General features: G+C 37.7%; 1 protein-coding gene across 2 annotated transcripts in view; it reads right to left on the reverse strand.

The window, feature by feature from the left end:
- Positions 1-23,654, reverse strand: part of GTF2H1 (general transcription factor IIH subunit 1) — a 29,385-nt gene extending 5,731 nt beyond the window's left edge. Inside the window, exons 1-12 of one of the 2 annotated variants that reach the window (XM_025286312.2) lie at positions 23,433-23,654; positions 20,080-20,143; positions 16,619-16,787; positions 13,189-13,381; positions 11,816-11,981; positions 10,758-10,851; positions 9,279-9,428; positions 9,072-9,151; positions 6,122-6,249; positions 5,921-6,008; positions 3,594-3,682; positions 3,103-3,220 (exon numbers count right to left, since the gene is read on the reverse strand). In XM_025286312.2, the coding sequence (XP_025142097.1) occupies positions 3,103-3,220; positions 3,594-3,682; positions 5,921-6,008; positions 6,122-6,249; positions 9,072-9,151; positions 9,279-9,428; positions 10,758-10,851; positions 11,816-11,981; positions 13,189-13,381; positions 16,619-16,772 (1,260 nt within the window). In that variant the 5' untranslated portion in view covers positions 16,773-16,787; positions 20,080-20,143; positions 23,433-23,654. The remainder of the gene's footprint in view (positions 1-3,102; positions 3,221-3,593; positions 3,683-5,920; positions 6,009-6,121; positions 6,250-9,071; positions 9,152-9,278; positions 9,429-10,757; positions 10,852-11,815; positions 11,982-13,188; positions 13,382-16,618; positions 16,788-20,079; positions 20,144-23,432) is intronic. The other variant, XM_006056055.3, reaches the window with a different exon arrangement.
- Positions 23,655-23,679: the final 25 nt, after the last annotated feature.

The raw sequence follows: 23,679 nt of genomic DNA on the forward strand, positions 1-23,679 counted from the left end.
AACACTTAACTTGGTGTAAAGAGCATATTACAGGTTGACTACGAGTCAAGGAGACATGCGAGTTCACTTGATGCCTATTTCCTTCTGTCAGGAAGTGTGATAACACACTGTAACCACAAGTCTCACCGACTGCTAAACTTGCTGACTGGTCACTGGCTACGCTCAGGGATACATACCCGATGGCAGATCATCTCTGCATAATCCAGATAATCCAATGTCTCAGATAATCCAATCACTTTTTGGAGGGAAAAATCTAAACTAACCACAGCTTAAAAAACTTAGTGTTGACCTATATACAATAAAGAGAACTTGTACAAAATGAGTGCTTTTTCAAACTTGAACTAAATAAATAAATGAATGTAAAAAAAAAAAGTTAGGTGGAACTACTTTGGCCCAAGGGCCAATCTAGAAGGAAAGATGTAGTCAGACAATCCCAATATTTGTTATGTGAGCCTAAGTACGTACACACGTATTTCTCTGCTTTGTCCACTAAGAGGACAAAGAGACCAGTCGCAAATGACATCCCACCTAGTACTCAGACCTTGGTTTCTAAACCTACTCAACACTTGCCAAGCAGGGAAAGAGTCAGATGAATTTGGAGTACTATCTCATTGTGCCATAAACTAAAGAGGTGCTCAAAACTGATGAAGATACTGTCAGAAAGATACAGGAGCCAGTATAAAGGGCGTGGAAAGGGTCTAACTACAAAGGTGCAAGGGCACCTTTTCAGGGGTGACAAAACTTGCTTTTTATTTTGATTGTGTTGGTAATTACATGACTATATATACACACTGAATTCAAAAGAATATACTGAAAATGTAGATTTTACTGTAAGATATCTCAGTTAAAAAAAAAAAGTATAACAACAATTTATAACCCACAGAATATAAGAATCCATGCTTATAAAGAAAGGTAAATAAATATGAATGAGTCAGGGAGGTTCAGAAGGTCAACTGATGGGAGGACAGAATTAGAAAATCACCATTTAACTACCACTATGGTAATAACTATTTTCAGCAAGAATCATCAACAGATTCTAAAACATTAGTGAGTAAAAGTTTGAGGGTAAACAAAATAGTTACACAGTATCTCCCCACAAGATACTTACTAATTATGAAGGGAAAAATTGGTAAGTTTTCCGCAGAGAAATCAGATAGTGCCTTAACCAAGTGATCAAAGTTAACACTGCAAGGCAGGACAAATAAACATGTGCTTCCTCATAAGATGCACAAAGGATGCCATATTACTTACACATCAACCTGGTGGAATTCTTGCCAAAAGTGAATCCAATCATGTAAAATGCAAAACTGAAGTTGAGGGCATTCTACAAAAAACTGACCTACTCTTCAAACATCAAGGTCATGAAAGATAAAGATTGAAAGACTGCTCCACTGTAAAGGAAACTAAAGAGACGTAAGAACCGAATGCAATTCATGAACCTGATTTGGATACTGGACCAAAAAAAGTTGTGTGTTTTTTTTTTTCCTGCTACAGGGACATTAATGGTACAGTTGGTGAAATTTTTCTAAGAATACAGGTTAGGGACATCCCTGTAGTAGTAGTCTAATGGCTAAGACTCCATGCTCCCAATACAGGGGGCCTGGGTGTGATCCCTGGTCAGGGAACTAGATCCCATATGCCTCAACTAAGACCATGTGTGTTGGTTGCTCAGTCATGTCCTATTCTTTGCGATTCCATGGACTGTAGCCCCCCAGGATCCTCTGTCCATGGAATTCTACTGGCAAGAATACTGGAGTGGGTTGCCATTTCCTTCTCCAAAGACCATGTACAGCCAAATAAAGAAAAAAAAATTTTTTTTAAAGAATACAGGTTAGATAATAAGACTTGAACAATGTTAACTTATTGTTTCTGTAACTGTACTGTGTTATTTAGATGTAAAGGATCTGGGGCTTCCTAGGTGGCGCTAGTGGTAAAGAACTCACCTGCCAATGTAGGAGACTAAGAACTAGGGTTCAATCCCTGGATCAGGAAGATGTCCTGGAGGGCATGGCAAGCCACTCCAGTATCCTTGCCTGGAGAATCCGGTGGACAGAGGAGCCTACTGGGCCACAGTCCACATTGAAAGAATTGGACATGACTGAAGCAACTTAGCATGCTCACAAAGGGATCTACCTTCAAAATGGGTCAGAAAACTTTTGCAACTTTTTGTAAATCTAAGATTATTTCAAGGTTAAAAGTTAAAAAGTAAGTCCCCATATGTAATAAGCACTACAATTCAGCTTTCAATTCAGTGTCTGAGTGTTTATGAAAATAGAGAAAAGGGAAAAAATAACTCACTACTGGGCATGCTGAGGACTGCTTTACAGAGGCGATGGAATGTGAACTATTTTGAATTATTACTATTTGCTCCTTGACACAGAAACAGGCAAAAGACACTCTTAAGAGAGAAAGCCTGAGAAAAAGCACAGGAAGCATGTAGATGATATGATTAAAAACCTCTGGGTAGTTTATAGAGTGTTAGGCTGGAGTACAGGACTCTCTTTAAGTTATGTGGGGAAGGAAATGGTGGAGATATGGCTGGAGTTGGGACTAGAGATGTGGGTTAGGGCAGACTGTAGGGTTTGGCGAGTCAGACAAAGAACATCCAGACAGTTACTATGAGAAGAAAGGCAAGCAGTAAAGGTTTTTAAGTTGCAGAGTGATGTGGTTGGAATCATGCTTTTATTAAAATAACTTGCAGTGGCCGTGCTGAAAACCTGTCCCGTTTACTTAAGTCAAGGTGATGGAGTCAAGAATTACTGAACTGACAGAACTTGCTGATCAACTGAAGTATGTCTAAGGGCAGGGAAAAACAAAGAATATCTACAAAATGATGTCCAGAAATTTTTTGGAAATCTGGGAGATTCTTCTAATAAAACTGTATACATGGAAGAAAAAAAATCAGCAACCACAAAACTCATTATCTTATTTTCATTATCATCTGAACTTCAGGTATGCCAAATATTTCTCTTTACCTGACTTTTTCAATTTATTAAGCAGAAATATGTCTTTACCCCAAGTGAAGTATGAGTTTTATAAATATGAATGTGCTCATAAAAAGTAACTGGGAATTCTATTTTTCAAACTGTATAAGTCACCTACCTGAGTTAATCTGGGTGTATAAGCTTCCATTTCTTGTCTAATACTTTGAAAAGAATTAATAATGTCCTGACTTGTTGCATACTGCAGCGACTGGATTGGAGTTGGACCATGATAATACCTGAAGATTAGCCAAGAAATTACTAATCACACAGAATAAGGGCACTCAATATTTGTCTGTCAAATATTTTAGCAGTCTCCATACAACATTCCCCCCAAGTGAAGAGTTAAAGATATTTCAATTAAATAACTTAATTCCAATAAGGGTAATAGGAAGAGAACAGCACAGATAGCTAAAAGTTATTTTCTTTGCTTCAGTCATTTAGGATCCTTTCCTGAGATGTACAAAGTAACTTTTTAAGGAAATACAATACTATATTTTATGGCAACAAACTGATAAAAACTTGAATACTACACTTGCAGAATAAATTCTGTACCAACTTGTGATATAAAACTATTTTGCTTCAAATTAATTTAATAATCATCAAACTTACCTATCTGACTTCTTGAGGTTTAGTGCAATTGTTTTTATGGAATTATTTTTTCCCAAGTCTTCATATTCAATGGATTCTTGTAACTTCGCCTATAATTATCAACACAACACTTTTTATTGCTGCACTTCCTACATGCGTCCCCTCTATACACAGCTACCACTTAACAGAGTAACTGTTTTCCTATACTCTGACCGTACTATGCATCATTAAACCTTTACTATTTGAAAATCTGATAGATGAAAATGTGGATTTTACTCAAAATAAACTAAAAAAATTAATTTTATTACCTGTGTTGCAAATATTTTTTGCCCCCACTTTGGTGTTTTTCAGTTTTAATTATTCCCTTTATACTTATTCTTCTGTGGATTTTTTTTTTTTTTTTTTTGCTTAAGCTTTGATCCAACAGAATTCATTGTAAAATAAGGAATAAGGTAGGGAATCAGTTTTTAAAAAAATATTATTAATCAGCCCCCCAACACCATTTGTAGAATAACATCTTTCCCCACTGATTCTGAAATGCCATGTTTATCATATTGTATTTAATCCCTCCATGTATTTGGGTTTATGTCTGCATTCTTTATTTTGGTTTTACTAATGTGCTTTCTCCTGGACTGTATAGGAACAAATCTGACCTTAGCATGCTACTCAGAGTAATGTATCAATCAGTCCCACCTCACCTAGACTCAGTATGTTTTTACTGCTTTCTCATCTCTATACCCTTGAGTCAACTTCAAGGCATACTGATGTCTTTCACTACCGTTCCCATATGTCAAGCTCATTTTTACCCCTGCTGCTGCCTCACTTAAGTCATGTCCTGATCCAACCTCTTATATAAATCCAAATCCTAAGTCTCTGCCAAGGCCTGGTCATCCACCTAACTTTCACACTTAACTGAAAGCTCCAAGAATATGAGGACTCTATTATTATTCCAGGATCTCTTATTCTATAAATCCCTTGTAGAACACACAGCAGACAACTACTGATGTGGAAGAACATCTTGAGTCAGTTTATCATTGAATATTGTGAAAATTCACACAGTGATTTTTGACAATTTCATCACTACCAAGAATCAAGGGTACTCAGTGCAATATTGCAAAGCAAAAAATCACTTCCTAGATTTCTTTTTGGCGTCTCTAACTTATATTTTAGCTTCACTTTGCTTATTTCAGAAAAGAAATATCTTACTTTGGTAATTTTAAAGATGTATATCCTGTAGAAACATATTAGGTGACTGAAATACATAAAGGACCTATAATCTCTTAAAGTTCATAAACTTAATTGTATCATATTAGTTTGTTCTACAAATTTTATTTACTTACTCTCTGGTTCCTACTGTAAATAAACAATTACTATACTTTAAATTCTGTTTTACAATTATTCTTTTCCTTTTGTCTTACCTATAGACACTAAATTCTTTGAGGACAAAAACCCAGTCTTAATCATTTTTGTTTCCTGCCACCTAATATGGCATGTAAGGCAACTAAAAAATGGTTTCTTTTAATTGTAATGAAGTGAACTATTGTCACGGTATATGTGAAGTCACTTTAATTCAACATATCATTAATCCTTTAGTCATTATTTGCTGCATGCATCAATCTCCACTGTAGGGGTGTATCACGAATATCATGATGTTTGCTATTTTCTCAATTATACTACTGTCAGTGTATTTGTATGTAAATCTTTGCATATATCTTAAAAAAAAAAAGTTCCAAGTGGAATACTGTCCAGAAGTGAAATTAAGGGTATAAACCTTTAAAAATTTAATACACTATAATGCCTGATCGCCCTCTAAGAAAGCCTTATCATAATTTTTAAAACAAGGGAGGAACTTAAAATTGAGGGATATAGAAGCTTGGCAAAGTTGCAAACAGAAAATAAATATATAAGTAGGTAACTGTTCATACGCCCTCACAATCCATCTTCAGTATTTAATGAAAGACATTTCCAGTTCTAAAATGCCAGGTTTCACATGAGGGCCAAATCTTATCTTTTAAAATCAAATACACAAACCTTTAGTTTTTTCTTTCTGTCATATTGCCTTTGTTGGGTACTCTTTTCCAGAAAATAAAACTATGCATTAACATTTATGTGTGTTTACAGGTGAAGGGGAAAAATAAAATAATAAAACCAGTTAACAGACGAGTCTATGGAAAGTACGCTGGCAAGCCAAAACTGAGGAAGTATTCTTTAAGCCAAATACTTAACAGCTTGGTCAGAAGACTTAAAGCCATCTGAACTTATCAAGGGTCAACATAAGGTACTGGCAGTTACATAACATATATCTGGAGAAATCTGAGCCATAAGCATTCTAGACTTTTTACTCATACCCTTTTAATTGCTGGCTGAAAGCAATCTGTATCTCCGGAATTGCCATCAACGCTGCTGGGCTCGCCATTTTGTTCCTTTTGTGCTTCTCTGAAAACAAAGGGAAAAAAATTAATGTTAAGTACCACAGGAAGAACAACAACAAAACTCTATCTGGCTATCACGGAAAACCCAGTTAGTGCACCTTTGCATGTGTACTTAACTGTTTCCTGAGACCTGCTGCCAGGACCATGGCACTGTGATGGTTAAATCTCTTGATGATGGCAGCGTTGCTATTCTCTCTGATGGATTTAGAATTAGAAGTAGATGGCACGGAGGAAATGCCATAGCCCTGCAAGGAACAAGTTAGTAGAGATATGTTGAGTTGAAAAAATTTTCTGGATATAGGACTTGGGTAAAAATTTAAAAATAAGTAACATACACACACACAAAAATGAAAAAATGCTACTAACTGCTTTTAGTATCACAAAAATATCTTAACTGCTAAGTGCTGCATTTTTTCCCTAAGGAGCAATTTTGGACTAGTTAGCACAACATTAAAATATTGGTTAGTGGGATGCTGGGCCGTAAGCCATTACACTTAAGTTAAAACTTACAGGTGCTACGAAAGAAGTGGTCAATCCCATTAGAGGTGGGGGGCGGGGAGGGTAGGTTCAAAAGAGCTTCATGGAGCACCGTAAGATGAATAGGTAGGTGCTTGCAAGGCAAACACTGAGACAACATTTCAGGAAGAAGAAACTGCTTAAACAAAAGGTATAGGAGTAATGTAAAACATATTGTGTCATGGGTTTGTATGCAGTTCAGTATACCTCGAATGAAGGGTGGGCCAGGAAACAGCCCCAACTGAGTACGCAGAGGCCAAATTAATTAGAGCCTGGTAGTAGTTCCGAAAGTTCAATGAGAAACCCCTGAAAACGTTTTTACATAGGGGAACATTATGATCTGATTTATAACTCTTACTGCTAGGGAAGAATAAACTACAGGAAACAAAAAAAAAACCAAGATCAATTAGGAGGCTAATGTGTCTGTGCAGATAGTTTTGAGATATAGAGCACTTGCTGAGCAACTGAATGTTGGAGGTCTACAAAGGCGCGGGATCAAGGAGACTACTAGGTTTTGGCTTGAACAAACGAGTCCATAGTAATTTTTTTTTTTTTTTTAAACTGACATAGGGAAGGGCCAGGAAGAAATAGGTTTTTGAGGATGGGAATCAAAGACTGCATTTTGGACATGTTATACTGAGGGGTGTGGAAACAACCTAAATGAAGATGCCAAGTAGGAAGTTGGACATATGATTCTGGACTTCTTGGGTTAGCCAGACCAGGACTAATTGGGAGTTATCATCACACAATTAGTATTGATATTTTTAGCAATAGAATGGAAAGAATGTAATTACAAGGGGCCCCAAGCCCATATCCTGGGATAGAATTACTAGAGGATGATAGGGAAAGAGGAGGGAAAAATTGAATCAACCAACACTTTTATTAAAAGGCTTGGTTTTATAAATTTTTAATATATCCATGCAAGGGAATACAACATGGATAGTTCTAAAAATGTAAATAATAATAATAATAAACAATAGATCATTGTTTAAGTTTAAGGTTTACAATGTGTTGATTTCAGATTGCAAAATGATCACCAGTGTAGCTAATACCCCATCATGGCACATAATTATCGTTTCTCTTGCTGAGAATTAAGACCCAGTTTCCGAGCAACCTGAGGTTTCTACTGTCAGCCATGCTGTGCATTAGGTCTACAAAAATGATCTATTAGCTGTAAGTTTGTATCCTTAAACAACACCTCTCTAAATTTCCTACCCCTCAAGGTCAGAACTATTATTAACCTCATTTTACAAGAAAACTGATATTAGAAACATTAAAAAAAACTACAGTTTAAAACCAAGTAGTTTGGTTTTAAAGTCAATGTACTTAACAGCTGTGTGGTTTATTTAGCTTCATTTTCTCAGGGTGATTTAAAGAGGTCATGTTTATAATGCGTTGAGATTCACCAAGGAAGGAACTGAGTGCTGAGAATTTTCAAGAAAACAACTGAATTTCATTAGGCAAACAACTCAATGGGGCACCAAGGATTATTTTCTGTTAATTTAATAATTTAGACTATGTATGAAATTTTAACATTGGTTTTCTCACCTGGAGCATGTATACACTAAGAGAAAAAAGACAAGAGCACATGTCAATAGAAAAGGAGCCCGAGGAAAGCAAGAAAATTAACAATTAAATGAAAGGAAGGGCACTAAAAGGTAACAGTGTCTAGAGAGTAACTGAGGAAGGCAAATTCCTTTCTAGACTAGAAGATAGAGGCAGGGACAGAATTAGCCTTGATCAGAATGGAATCACCTATTTCTCTAGCCTTGGATGAATTTCTAAGTCTGGAGTCATGATGTTGAGGTAGGTAGCTCATACTCGATGGTCCAGCTATTGAAACATAATAGGGCTAATGTGGAGTAAGGGTCATGACTGTGCTCAACATTTGGTAAATAGTGGGCAACCAACGATGTTTACCATCTTTTCCCTATCTACGAATATTTTTTCACACTTAATGTTGCTGCTACTGCTGCTAAGTCACTTCAGTCGTGTCCAACTCTGTGTGACCCCATAGACGGCAGCCCACCAGGCTCCCCCGTCCCTGGGATTCTCCAGGCAAGAACACTGGAGTGGGTTGCCATTTCCTTCTCCAATGCATGAAAGTGAAAAGTCAAAGTGAAGTCGCTCAGTCGTGTCCGACTCTTAGCGATCCCATGGACTGGAGCCTACCAGGCTCCTCCGTCCATGGGATTTTCCAGGCAAGAGTACTGGAGTGGGGTGCCATTGCCTTCTCTGTTACTTAATGTTAGATATAGCATAAAACATCTGTTAAACCTTTATTAATACCTAGACAACTGTTGGTAAGGGAGTTAAAAAATTCTTGTAAAAAATATTCTACCAACTCACAGGGGAATTTCAGTTCTCCCATGCAATCTTAATAATGAACAGTGCTATCAAAAAAGCACTTTTGATAAACCACTCCAAATAACATTATTCTGTTTTACCTTCTCACAAGTAGAACATCTATACTTCAGGCAATTTTAAAATACAAATGTTGAAGACTAAGACAAGACTGTTTTCTCTTGTAAATCCTTTTACTGCTACTTACCTCATCTAATGGTTTATCTTCCAAAGCTGTTAAGTCAAGCAGCGGGTTTTTCACTCCTAATGAAACCATTGTTTTTAACCCTACAGGATCAATGAAATAAAAAGTTGATTCAGTTTTACCTTTCCCAGAAAGCAAAAAAATTACTAATGGCACTGATGACTAGAGAGCAGCAGATTAAATGCTAGAGTGTCAGGGATAAGCAATTACCTTTTTCATCTATTTTGGCACATTCTGCAAAGAGGTCCTTTGACCCTGTATTCAGCCGGTCCCTGTGAAAATAATGGGACTGAAAGAAACGTGTCCAGAATTCCTTTTCTGTCATGTTGTGGGGAACATTTTCTGCATATTTCATTTTTACTGTGAATAAAAACCACAATAGTTATATACTGAATTTCCAATTCTTAAAACCTTTCAAATTAGTTTAAAAGTAGTCCAAGAGCAAAACCAAATTATAAAAGTATTCAACTTTACAAACAATATATAATACTTTAAGTATTACTTGAGAGATTACGTTAGACATTACCTTTACGTATCTTAAGTTACAAACAAAACCTTATTTTGCACCAAGAAAATTATTAAGCTTCAAGTTTCAAAGTTTTACTGGGAACAATAAGAGGAAGACCTGAATTTGCCTGTTTGATCATTTATATATGGATACTTTTAGTCCAAGGCACCATATTGGGTACTGGGGAAATAAACAAAGATCTCCACAACCCACTGGACTATCAGTTCAGAACTCCAGAAGCCTGTGTTGTCTAATAAGCAAAGAGATTAAGTTAAGAGGTTAAGGTCTCTTAAGCTGGAAAGCCCGAGTTTAAAATTCTAGGTCTACCACTTATTATCCAATGTGATGCTGGACAAATTACTTAATCTTTATCTTGGTTTCCTCATCTGTAACATGGGGTAATAATAACCTAATTCATAGGTACTATTTGTGACAATTAATGTTAACACACATAAAGGCCTCAGAATGGTGTCTGACAAAGAGTAAACACTACATAATTATCAAAAAGATAAAAAATAATTACATTATAATGTGGTGACACACAGCGCTACAGATGGAATGGGGAAGGGGATTACATCTGCCTAAGTCAGATTTTACACAAGTGGCAATGAAGTGATGCTTGAGGTGAATCCTGCAGGAGACTGTCTCCTAAGGAGTAAAGGAGCAGAAGCTGAGGAAGCAGGGAGACAGAACAAAATGGCCTGAGAGCTTTATGTGGTTAGAACAATGACTGAAGTAACTGCTCTCAACCTTGGCTGTACATCAACATCATTAGAGCTAGGATCAAACAATTTATACTTTAGGTGATTCCTCCGAGGGAAATGATTTGTGGGTTAGAAAAGTCATTCTGCAGGCAACATGAAGGATGATCTGACTTAGTGCTGTAGACACTCATTTACTGATGCCTCTGGAGTATGTCATCCTACTCAGGTCATGTTAAAGGGTAAATAAAGTTTAAGAACTACCAGTGCCAAGAATGAGAAAGTCATCATACCCATGGATCGATGTCAGTACATTATACACTAAGCTCTTAATATCTACCACGTCAGGCGCTGGATAAAGTACTTTACATATTTTATTGCACTTCATCAGGAATAAAGGTAAGCTTTTTGTTTTTCAGATATTTCACTGAATTATTCAAACAAATATTTTAACTATCTGAAAGAAATGATTCTTCTTACCTGCTGGATAGGTCCTAAAAATGGACTCAATGATATCAGATGTTAAATTGTATCTCAAACCATTACATCCATCTGTCTGGGGTCGGACATCAGCCTAAAATAAAGACATTTGTTAAGAGTATTGGGCCAAGATGTCTAAGAACCCAATGGACACTGGAGAAAGGAGGAAAAACAGAGCCTCTGAATGAAATAGAGACAGACAAATCCTTTGCCTTTACTTTTGGCATAGAGACGGGTCAAATAAATCTGACCTGCTTCACATAACTTTAGTGACCAGTAAAATCTATGTTTCTGAAAATACAACATGGTCAAACAGACACATTTAAATGTGGCCAAAGGCAGATACCTAGTGGAAATTTAACATAAAGCTTATAGTTACCAAATATTTAACTATTTGGTTACAACATATTATCTGATTGTTTTAATAAAGGCCTTATTAATTCAATTCACTGCTAAGCACCCAGAAAGATGCCATACATGTAACTGGTACTGAGATTTTTGTTAAGTGTATAAATAATGCTTTGGTTTTACCAGACTATAGACTGAAACTCACCTTCTAATTCCACACATACGTTATTCTCAACTTTCCTTTCAAGATACATTTTACAAATCTTATTAAAAAAAAAATTTTTTTTTTAACTTTTTGATCATGTGACATGGCATGTGAGGTCTTACCTCCCTGACCAGGAACTGAACCAGTGCCCCCTGCATTGTAAGTGCAGAGTTTTAAACCACTGGGCTGCCAGAGAAGTTCCCAAATTTTACTTTTTTAATAACATGATGGTCATTTTACATTTAAACTTGCATTATAAGTAAAATATTGAAATCATTAAAAAAGGAAAAAAAGATATCTGAAAGCCCTTACTTTAAAAGTATTAGGGGAAATAAGCATTAGTCCAATTGCAAAAAGATTCATTTTCAAAAGTCCATTTTAGAAGAGTATCATGACTACTGAACTATCTGTTAATTTAAGGAAATACTAAATTTTACAGAAAAATGGCATCATTAGCACATATACCAGTTTTTTTCCTCTTTAGAAATCTAAAAGGGTCACATACCAGAAATGCTGCAGAAATGCCAACATCCTGTTTATGATTAGACGTGGAAGAACTCTCTGCTGCGTTCACATTTAAACGATTGGCCCAGAATTCCTCAGCACTGATGACCTGACTCACAACAAGATCTTTATAAAGCTGAAACAAAACAGGATCTTCTTGCAGCATTCTGGTGATAGAATATATCAACATATTGAACTTTTAGAATAAAACACCATTTAGGTAGCATTCTAAAAAGACCTTAGCTACACAAAACACCCAATTTTCATTTCGTGATGACTGAGCGGCAGAGGTCCTTTACTTCATTTGTTAGTAATTAAAAGCAAAAAAACATTTTTGGAGGAAGAAATCCAGTGCAGATAACTGGAAGGCAGTTGAAGCAGCAAAGGCTCAAGTCTTTGAGGGCCTGGATTTGGTCCTATTCATCCCTATGTTCCAGGGACACAAAGGCTGCATTTGTACTGTACCGTGCTTTCTTTCACGAAAAGCTGAATGGGAAGAGGGATTTTCTATCAACTACGCTTTTCATGGTGATAAACACTCGGAGCTATAAGTACAGAAAGATAATTCATCTTGTCAGAAATTCTCAGTATTTTAAATTTATTTATTTATTTGACCATGCCACGCCGCATGTAGGGTCTTAGTTCCTGAGCAGGTATTACATCTACGCCCCAGCAATGGAAGCGTCGATTCTTAACACTGGACTGCCAGGAAGGCCCAGAAATTCTTGTTATTTTAGATGTTTTCTAAACTGTTACACAGTATGACTTTTTTCAGGTTTCTCAGTCACAAACACACTTCTTAGTATCTTCTCTGTGATAGAGAATTAAGGGACCTTGGCATCTTTGAATTAACAGTTTTGCTCCTCCTGATATTAGGCTCGAGGCAGTAAGTTTAACTCCTAATTCATCACATTTGCTGCAAGCCAAAGTTAGTTAAGATGCTGAAGTTAAGAACCAAACATACTGAGCACCAAACTGAACTCCTATGTCATTCAGCTGCTTCCCATTAGCTATTTACACAAGATGCTGCATATATGTTGACGCTACTTTGTCCACTCGTCCTACTCTCTCCTTCCTCAACTGTGTCCACAAGTTCATTCTCTACATCTGCGTCTCCATTCCTTCCCTGTAGATAGGTTTAACAGGGAGGGGATACACGTATAATGATGGCTGATTTGTGTTGTTGTACAGCAAAAAGCAACACAACATTGTAAAGCAATAAAACAAAAACAAACCAAACACAGAGGTAAAGATAACAAAGCCTATACTTTCCTAGACTACACTGTCAAAGCACAAAGGGTGAGAATAACAAACTGTTACTTGACTGGTAAGAACCTAGTGTCTCTTTAAAAGGCTGTTCTTTTCCTCCTTCACCTGTTCTTCTCTTCCAGTTCCTTATTTGCTTTCCTCTTGAATTTGGGGAGCAGTTGCTGAAGAAGGTCTTTCACTGCATCTCGCTCTTTCACTGCTGTGCTTTCATTGGAAAAATGGAAGTTAGTTGTGTCCCCTGCATGCAGGACCAGTTGAAGCTGAATTTTCGCTTTTCCTTCTGGACTGATTTTCTGGCCTAAAGAGAAGCACGAGGCTAGTTAGATGAGGACACTCGCACTGTGCCAACAGTCACACAATAAGTTACTTCTCATCCCAAGAAGACTCGGGATTTCTTTGGGTTTTAGTTGCCCTATTCCAATCTTGATGCTTGAGAAGAAATCCACTCTTTTCAAATAACTGCATATCACCAGAGCACGGTTCAACAAATTCACTGGTAACACTCAGGTTCCTTCTATAGTATTGTTTGTGTGTGGCATGTCTTACCCACTATTCCACCTCTGGATGCTAAAGGGCTTTTGTTTCCACTCAACTGAGCAGATTTCTTTAAAGCTTTCTGAACAGCCAACTCAGGAGTCCTGAATCCACCAACAGCTGCTTCCATCTGACATTATCATTAATAAAAATGATTTGTCACAATTAAAAAAACTCCAAAATATAGTTCATGGCTTATTTACTAACTGCAAAGGGAAATATGTAATTTTACATTTGGAGATCAGGTGTCAACACTTTAACCAAACAATTGAACTTAGCCACATTAAAAATGAACAACCCGACACTATGGGCTTTCTGAGGTGACAGAACAGGAAGCCAGCACCACCACTTAGGTGCTCTTCTTGCTGAAAATGTTTAACTTCAGTATAATCAAGGCTGTAGACTTGACTTTTAGTTTATAAGAAATACAGGAAATAATTAAATAAAACCTTGATCTGATATAATCAGAATGTATGATATTCTACAAATCCATACTCCTAAAGAAGAGACTACAGAGACTACAACTACATACATGAACCTAGACCAGATAGGACAACTGGGGAAAAAAAAATCCAACAGGGGTATGGATATTTATTAACATTTTCTTGGTTATGTTATGAGCAGTCAAAGTATATGCACATATTTTGCCATATCAAATATGGCAAAATAACAACACTTAGATGGGATATAATTACAGATATACACTGCACCATTCTTTAAACTCTCCTGTAACTTTGAAGATTTTCGATATAAGCTGGGGCTGGAAATGTCAAAATATACCTCCATAATAGAAATCCTGTGTTCTTAAAAAGTGGGCCTCATGGCTTGTCTTCTTCATAAGGGAAACAGATGAAGGGGCTTTGTCTCACTAAATGCGTGACTCATGGTAGTGTGAACACATAACTGAGAGCTCCTTGTAAAGCAATCTGCTGCTGCTGCCGCGTCGCTTCAGTCGTGTCCGACTCTGTGTGACCCCATAGACGGCAGCCCACCAGGCTCCCACATCCCTGAGATTCTCCAGGCAAGAACACTGGAGTGGGTTGCCATTTCCTTCCCCAAGGCATGAAAGTGAAAAGTGAAAGTGAAGTCACTCAGTCGTGTCCGACTCTTTGCAACCCCATAGACTGCAGCCCACCAGGCTCCTCCATCCATGGGATTTTCCAGGCAAGAGTACTGGAGTGGGGTGCCATTGCCTTCTCCGTGTAAAGCAATCTACTAACACTTAAATAAAGAGAAATGTTTCCAATGAAGATGTTACTTCCAAACCAACAGTTTAGATAAAATACCTTACTGCTAAAAGTAGCAATATGAAGTCATTTACACTGCCAACCAGCCTCTTCTACTATTCTCTTCCTCCAAAACAAACTATCACTCCTTTCTAGGTATCGTTTCTTAGTCATTGCTTTATTTTTGCTCTACCTTAGTTCGTGCCTCTGAGAGGCCTACTTCTGAAGTTTTTAAACTAACATAATTGCTCATTTTTACCTTAGTAACGTTATTACTGAAAACTTCCAATGGCTTCTTTCAGAAATGAGCATTCTTTCGAATATTCAACTTAAAATGAAAACTGATTTCGTGCACATCTAGATTTTGGTATGTGCTCTCCTCCCAACATAGGGGATAGGCATGTTCTCTACTGCATGCTGTTGAGAATCACAGGAAGTCTATGTTTTGCAAAGGTACAGAGCAGGCTTCCCGTTTAAGAAAAGTGCTAATATAGGCAGTTCCTATTTCGTGAGGCTACAGAAGAACCAATGCTAGTTTGCAAGATAATGAGGCATTTCTCCACAGAAACAAAGTTTTAAATGGAAGCAGTGTTGGCAGGAGAGTGGACAAAGACCAGATAGCTCAGGCAGTACTGAATTATTAATATTATGAATTTTAAACAGTATTTCCTTTTGGAAATTAAGATACTAAGTTATTTCAGGGGAGAAAGATGAAGATCTTGGTTCTTTCCAGCAGCAAATTAGAGGTAAGCCCTTTGGGGAACTGTTCATATACAAAGGACCTTTGTATACGGACCTCTCGCAAGTTGAGGACTACCTATGTTTTAAGGTGTCATATTTCTTGAAATCTGCCAAGGAGTTTATCTAGGAGAAGAATCTCATATCCAGGAAGATAAATGAATTCATATTAACGGTTACAGTTAAGATACCACAATTTGTCAAGGGCTTTGTTTCCTTGGGGTGCCTCCTATTCAAGATCTTTTAGTTAGGTGAACTGCAGAAATCCGTTTCAGAGTAAAGGTTCTAAATCTCAGGATTCACTTGGTGCCTTTAAACTTAATTATTGAGCCACAAAGTGCCATACCCTTTGGGTAATAAATTCAAAGTTAATTTAATTGGAAAAGAGAAGGGGTTTTGATGTTAGCTTTCATACTTGAAAATCATAACATAAAGGATATAAATATATTATGCTCTGTACTTCTCCCATCTACATTTTATATAAAACAGCTTATTTTCTCAATAGAAGACGGCCACATTACCAAAGATTAGACAACTTTACTTAAATGATACAATTTTATGAAGGGCAATCAGGCATCATCTATCAAGATTTTAAATGCATGAACCATTTGAACCAGGAAGTTCACTGAAAAGGTGTATCCCATACATATGATCTACTCAAGAAGATGTTAGTGCACAGGTCAATACTACGACACTGCTTTCAATAACAAAATTCTGGAAACTTCCTAAACATCCTTCAATATGTTAAATAAATGACTAAATCCATTCAGTGGACTATTAGGCAATTCTTAAAAAGAAAGTATGTGTGGAGATCTTTACATGAGATAGATTTACACATGTGAAGTTGTACATACTCTATTACTTTAGAAAAGCAGGTGATAGAATAATATACATTCAGTGACCCCACTTTGTAATTATGTCAATACAATTGATTTTTTGACATTACAATAGAAAATCCACAAAGATTGTATAAGCTGTCACCTTATAAAATTACTAACAAAAACAACATATATCACACCTTAGTATAGCTGACTTACATTTGATATCTGCATACATATGGCTGATGGTAAATCTATCTTTGCCTTCAGGTGCCCAAGCAATTCTTTCTGCCATGAGGTACAGAGCTCCATCCTGCTTCTTCTGTCGCACCTTCTTTACAATCAACAAAACTTCTTCAGATGAAGTTGCCATGACGGCTAGAAGGTGCTAAAAAAAAAAAAAAGATTTCACATCTCAATTAGGGTTGGATTTGATTTTGAGTCCCTTCTAAATCTAAAATGAGTAATAAGGGAAAGAAAAGTTGTTTCCCTCATTCAAAGTTGAAGTATTGTGCTATTCCTTTAAAATTAAATTTCATTTTGCTCATACCACAGGTGTGAATTTATACAATTAAAACTGACACACCTGCCAGTTTTCAAACCGTTTCTACATATGCTAATCAAAGTATTTTTGATTTATTTTTATTTTCCTCAAACACTTAACACTTCAGATGCTATTTCCCACATCTTTTAACAAAGGTCTTCAACTGCTAGTTTCATTTGTAAATGGCTAATCTGTTACCAAGGAAACATTTGCCTGGAGATTCCCCCAACTTCTCCCCAATTCTGGGATTCTGAACCACCCAACCCAAAGCCTAGTGCCTTGAGTGTGGTTATCTAGAACGAGTCTGGGTTCAGCAGGAAAGATGCCACAAGTGACGACGTCTGCCATGGGCTGGGATGGGGAAACTGGTAGCACAAAGGGCGTATATGCCATTTCTGGTGAAGTTATGACTTTAGTTTTCATTCTCAAAGCAATGACTTAAAATATAGCTTAAAAAGATTTACTTGTTCAGGTATAAGTTCTAATTTCAGAGAAGTTAACATACACAGGTGTCATAAGAATTAAATCTGAGCAAACAAGTGAAGCTTTATTGTAATATTTCTTATTCACTGAGGCAGTGATTTAAATATCAAAAACACAAGTTAAAAAAAGACTGAACTTTTAATTTCTCTGAAGTTTACTACCTGAATTTTGATTAGCCAGATCTTCCCTTTCGTAAGTTTCCTTACACGTTACTCCACCCCCAAGTGGAAAAGAGTCAGTGTGAACACATTTATTCAATAGTTCTGTACTGAGCCAAGGAGTCTAGGGATTATGACAAATGTATGCCGGTGGCAATTTCTGCTTTCAGAAAGCTTCCAGTCTAGCAAGCAAGATAGGCGTGTCAGTCTATACAAATTAGAATGTGAAGTTCAGGGAGATTAAAAAAACATTCTGATTTAGGACTCAGGCACTTAATTTCTTCACACAAGAGGCTTTGTCATAGATACCTTAGGGCAACTAAGAAATATGCAGTTATGATTAACAAAACAACAAAATGCGGTGTTGTTTGATGCATTTTGACAGCTGTTTATGCCCATGTACCATTACCCAAAACTAGAGAGAGAACATTTCCATCGCCCTGCTAAGTTTTCTCGCGTCCCTTTCTAGTCTATTCTCTTCCTCCCACCCTCCAGCAACTGTTTTGATTCCTATCACCACAGGTTAGTTTTTGTCTGTTCCAGGATTTCACTGGAAATGGAATCATGCAGCACGTATGCTTTCATTTTTGGCTTTTTGAAATTCACCATATTATTACATGAATCGGTAATTTTTTTTTTAAATATATAAGTTATTCATGAATTGGGTCTTAAATGAGGGTTTTGACAGAGAAAAGAAAATAAGCATTGTAATCAAAGGGAATGGCTTGGGGCAAAGATTGGGGCTAGGGATGGTTACTAGTTTGCTCTGGATGTAGCACAAAATTCATAATGGGGATCAGTGGGATATGAAATTGAAGAGTTAAGATGGAGGCAGACAATGGAAAATACCCCACTGTGTGGCTGACAACAGAAAACTTCTACAAGATTAAATGGGGGACCAATTTGTATTTTAGGAAATTAATCTAAGACAACATGAGAGAGACTGAAGAGAGGGACCAGAAGGGTTTGAAGCAGGCAGGGGGCAGTGAGAATGGAGAGGAAGAGTCAAGGAGGAGTACTGAGGAAGCAGAATTAACAGATATTGTGCTGAAGATGTCAGAGCTGCTTACTCACACTCCACTTCTAAGTGTTGCTGACAGGAGTACAGCGATGCCATTTACTCAAACAGTCAGAAGAAAAAACAAGTTTGTAAGTGAAGACAAGCAATTCAGCTCTGAAAATGAGTCTGAGGTGCCGATAAGTCACGCAGGTAAAGACAGTCTGGATTATGCAGGCATTTATAAATGCTGGGACTGAGCTTCATTAAGTCCAGTAACCAACAAGGATTTAAAAAAATGTCCCAAGTTAATCATCTTGTTTACTTGTGACTGAAAGCATTTTCCCATGTTACTTTACAACCTCCAGCTTTAATATACATCATATATGATAAAGATCAAAATTCTTAATGCCATCTTTTAACTGATTTACTTATTTGATGTCCTCCTGAGATTTTGATTACTGTTGCTTACAAAGTTTGAAAAACCATGGTTTTAAATAAGTGTTTTTTTGTTTTTTCCCTTTTTTGGTTGTGCTGCGGCATGTGGGATTTAAGTTCCCTGACCAGGGATTGAACCTCGGCCATCGGCAGTGAAAGCACACTGCCTAACCACTGGACTGCCAGGGAAGTCCCTAAAGGACTATTTAACGACATTAAAAAGATTCCATCAGGTGCTCAAAACGAGCAAAAAACCCTAGTTTGATTATATATTCTTAAATTTTAAAAAACCTATCTAAAATTTATTGAACGCTTGTAATACATGCCAGCAACTGGGCTAAGTTCTTTATTATCTCTTTGAGTCCCCAGTTAACAATCCTGAGGTAGGTTCTATTATTAGTTCCATTCTGCAGATAAAGGAAACTGGGTCTAAGAAATCCAGAAGCTTTCCCAAAGCATCAAGAAGTAGAACTGAGTTTGAATCTGGGTCAGTCTGACCTTGGAGTTCCATTATGCTACTCTGCAAATATATTTGACAGGAGAGACATATACCCAATTTAATAGTGGTTACCTGTGGTGACAGGACTACAGATGATTTCAATGTTCTTTTTGTTTTCTTGACTATCTACAATAAACACTGTATTTTGTAACGAGAAAAAGTTATTAAAAATGTCTTTCCAGGGACTTCCCTGGTGGTCCAGTGGTTAAGACTCTGGGTTCCCAATGCAGGGGGGCCAGATTTGATTCCTGGTCAGGGAACTAGATCCCACAGGCCGCAACTAAGACCCAGTGCAGTCAAGTAACTAAATACCTAAAAAAAAAAGTCTTTCCAAGAGTTTATGATCTATCAAACTATATCTATAAGGTAACATGGGAAAATGTTACAGGTAGTTAGTGTGAGTAAGAATTAAAACAACTGTTATTTTCAAGTTTTGTAATATTATTTTTATTTAGTATTAAAACTTTAACTTAGAGTAATTTTTATAACATCTATGTAACCATTAAATATTTTTACATTAATATTATAACATAAAATATTACAAAAATTTTAAAAACTTACCTATACTTTGTAAAATTAAACTCCATACCACAGGAACCATGTTTTAGGAAACATGAATTAAAATCTGAGAAAGACATGTGGGGAGGGTGATAAGCAAATAATGACAGGATAATTTTAAGTATTTCCATGTATGGAGGAAAAGCAAGGACAGCTGATAGAGAAAGTCCCCAATTAACTGGGCTTACAGGCACAAGTAAAAGTGTTAGCTTTGGAAAAGAACAGGAAAACTTTTCTGAGATGGGACGGTAAGGAAGAAAGATTAATGAAGACATAGGAACTGTAGAGTGGAGGATAAATTAGATTAATGGAACTATTAGTTGGCTACTTTAAATCAATTTGGAAAAACAAAAGGTAAAACCATTCATATTAAAATCCATTTAGAGGGAGCTTTAAAAATGCATCAGAGACAAGTTACTGAATGCTGGGAATAACTAGTTGATTGTCTTACAGATAACTTGCTTGGCAAATTTCCCTGCTCATCTGCAGCACCTCTGTTAACTATAGAAGGACCAGTTCTAGGAAGTTTAACAGAACCAGTGGTACCATCCTGCAATGGTGTCTAAGATTTCTAGATTTTTCCTGAAGGTGGCTCCTTGGGGAAGCAAAAAGATCTTTCTAGTAGAACTCTGTGAGAGCCACAGAGTATTTTGTTTAGGAAAAATACTGATGCCGTTACATTTAAATAAAGCAGCCTGATGAAGATCTAGCTTTACTTAAAAGATTACTTTATGAAATAATCTGCCACAAGACTGCTTTAAATAGCAAAATCCTCCAGCAAAGGCATTAATTCACTTGCAGTTAAATATTTACTTGCACTGAGCCTTGACACAGTCTCCTCCCTTTCCATCAACTTGCTTGTACTCATTTTTTGGTCTCCTCCAAGTTTCAAAGTCACCAGGCAAGGTTTCCTGTTCTTCTCTTTGCAGCACTTATCACTACTGTAATTAATTTTTAAAGTTAACTCTTTAACGTCTGTCTCCTGGCAAGACTGTAAGCTTCACAGAGAAGGGCAGAGGCTGCATATATTGTTCATGGCAATACAGAGCCCAGCAGCATATTTAAGCCTGAGGGAACAGTCCAATAAGCACCTGTGACATCTATGCAAGATCCCTGCTGTGAAAAGAATATGATCTTGGTTAAGAAACAAGAAACCTTTGTACATACATTCTGGAATAAACTTCAGGAACTCAATTTACAGAGCAGAGTGCCATTTCTCACAGATTCCAATAACTGGCTTATAAGTAAAAAGGGATAAGAAGAATTTGAAACTGTTTGGCAGAAATCTTTAACTTTCCATTTCCTACATCCTGTATCTCTGCATTTCCATTCCCTTTCCAATGTGAGAGATAAATGGTGCAGGAAAACAAAACAAGCGACACATGAAATAAATTCCGTATCACTCTCTAAAAAGAGGATTATTAGAGAAAGTGCTTCTGTGTCTGCCAGCATACAAAATGGAGATCTGGAATGCTGCTTGCCGTCAGGCAATCCTAAAAAATGTTAACAATTCAGCACTAATGGGAATAAGACCTTGGAAGTATGTACAGAGTGACCAAAATGTACTGTTTTAAGGATAGTCACATATGTAAGGAGGACATTAAATGGAAAAACTGAGGTAGCAATTTTAAGACCAAGCACTTTGTCATTTTACAGCACTGCAGGGAGAGGGAGGAGGAGGAAATGCCACAGAGATGCAAGACAGAGGGAAGTGAGGCTTGTATCCACTAATAAATACTGCATGCCGACAACAGTAGGATGCCAAAAGTGAGAGGAGAGCAATCAGCTGGTAATCAAAGTGCAGAAAGCAGGAAAGGACTAAAGACACTTCCAGTAGCAGTATCCATGGAGTAGAAACAGTGGGCAAAATGCTTGGAAAGCTCAAGGTACACCTGACAACTTCTGATGGTGAGGGGAAAACCAGCAGCACAGAAAAGCAGGGCTAAAAGATGTACAGACAGACCATCAGCAAGAAGATATAAGCCTTTAGGGCAGGAGGTATAGGCAGCAGCCACAACTGACTGAAGCTGATCGTCTGGTGCACTGTTTTTAGCCAATTCCTCTCTCTGCATCAACCTTCCTAGTATTTTTAAATAGCGCTCTCTGCGTTTGTGTGATTTTTTTTTCCACATTAGCACTACCATACGACTGAACTGAACTGACTTACTTATTATTATATCACGCAGAAGAGACTCAAATCTTTACATCTGCTGCACTGCTTAAGTGTTGGCTAAGTGAGAGTAGCAGAACAGGTTTAATGGCTCCAAATTACCTCTCCCTCTTTTCCAAACCAGGGATTTTGGTCAGCTAAAAGACACAAAGTTCGTTCTAGAGCCTAGTCCCTTCGTATGCCATAAACCTGATACTAGAGGTTACCTTCCCCTCTGCTGTGACCTCTCCATTTCATTTTTCTACCTTTGATTTTTCAAAATCTACTTTAGGGTTGGCAACCTTGCTTTAGTTACCAAAGTCGAGTTCAGTGATTTTCAAACTGTTCCAAGAGGGGAGGCTGAGTGGGTAGGATGGGTGCTCCCAAATGCAATTCCACCATGGCATGCTGCTTTATATGTCTGGGGTTTCTGGTAAGAATTCACTAGGAAAAGTTGTTCCACTTCCTTATGGAGTCAGTACTTACTGCAAGGTATACTTTAAACCATACAGTTTTGGTATGTTTTTAAAACTGGGTCTGTTAATGGGCAAAAGGTTAAGTTTTTATCTCTTTCCTCCCGTCACACCTCCCCCTCCCTCTTTTTATAGACCCTAAAACAGGTGTTTAAGAGTCAACCGAAAACACTTCCTAACACAATTTAGCCTTTGACAATTTCTAAAATAATTATATATTTCCATGTGTTGGTGCTTAAACATGATGAAATTGGGCATAGATCAAAACTTGGTGTGTGAGTGGCGGGGGTGGGGTGAACTGGCACACGTGTTAAGGTCGTTTTAAAAGGGACAGGATTGACAAGCGAAGCAAAAGGAGTGTGGAACTAAGATGAAAGCTTTTCCCTTACAGAAACCGAAAGACTCAATAGCACATTTTCTAACGGGAAGGGCTCCTCAGCCCGAGAGAGGCCTCCACGTCCTTCACCCTCATGAGCCAAGTCTCATCCCAGTTTCGGGTACATCTTTGAGTCCCTGCTTTCAGTGGAGGAGTTGGCTTCCTATAGACAAGCAGATTAGGGGTCGCCTCTTCCTCTCTTCATTATAATAAACGGCTAACCGACAGCAGAATTGGGAATTGCAGCAACGGCGACAGGGATACAGGAAAAAGGGGCAGATTCCGTGCCGTCCTGCGGCCCCCAGGCCTGTCAGCTCATCACCCAACCGTCCACCCCCATTTTTCGGTCTAAACTTACCAGGTGGGAGACGGCCCTGGGCAGGGAGTAAGTTACTGCGCTGGGTCGAGTCGAGTTCCGCTGAGCTTCTTAGAGACGCTGCGGGAAAGAGGCTGAAACCCAGTAGCCGCTGCCGCCGCCACCGCCTCTGTTACCAGGGGGTCTCGCCTCCATCGCTGGCTGCGAGAACTCTGAGGGCACGTGACCGGAAGTATGAAGGCGGGTCTGCGGGACACGTGACCCCAGAGCACGGCCGCCATGACACCTT

This window comes from Bubalus bubalis, chromosome 5, assembly GCF_019923935.1.
Source record: "Bubalus bubalis isolate 160015118507 breed Murrah chromosome 5, NDDB_SH_1, whole genome shotgun sequence".
Lineage (NCBI taxonomy): Eukaryota > Metazoa > Chordata > Mammalia > Artiodactyla > Bovidae > Bubalus > Bubalus bubalis.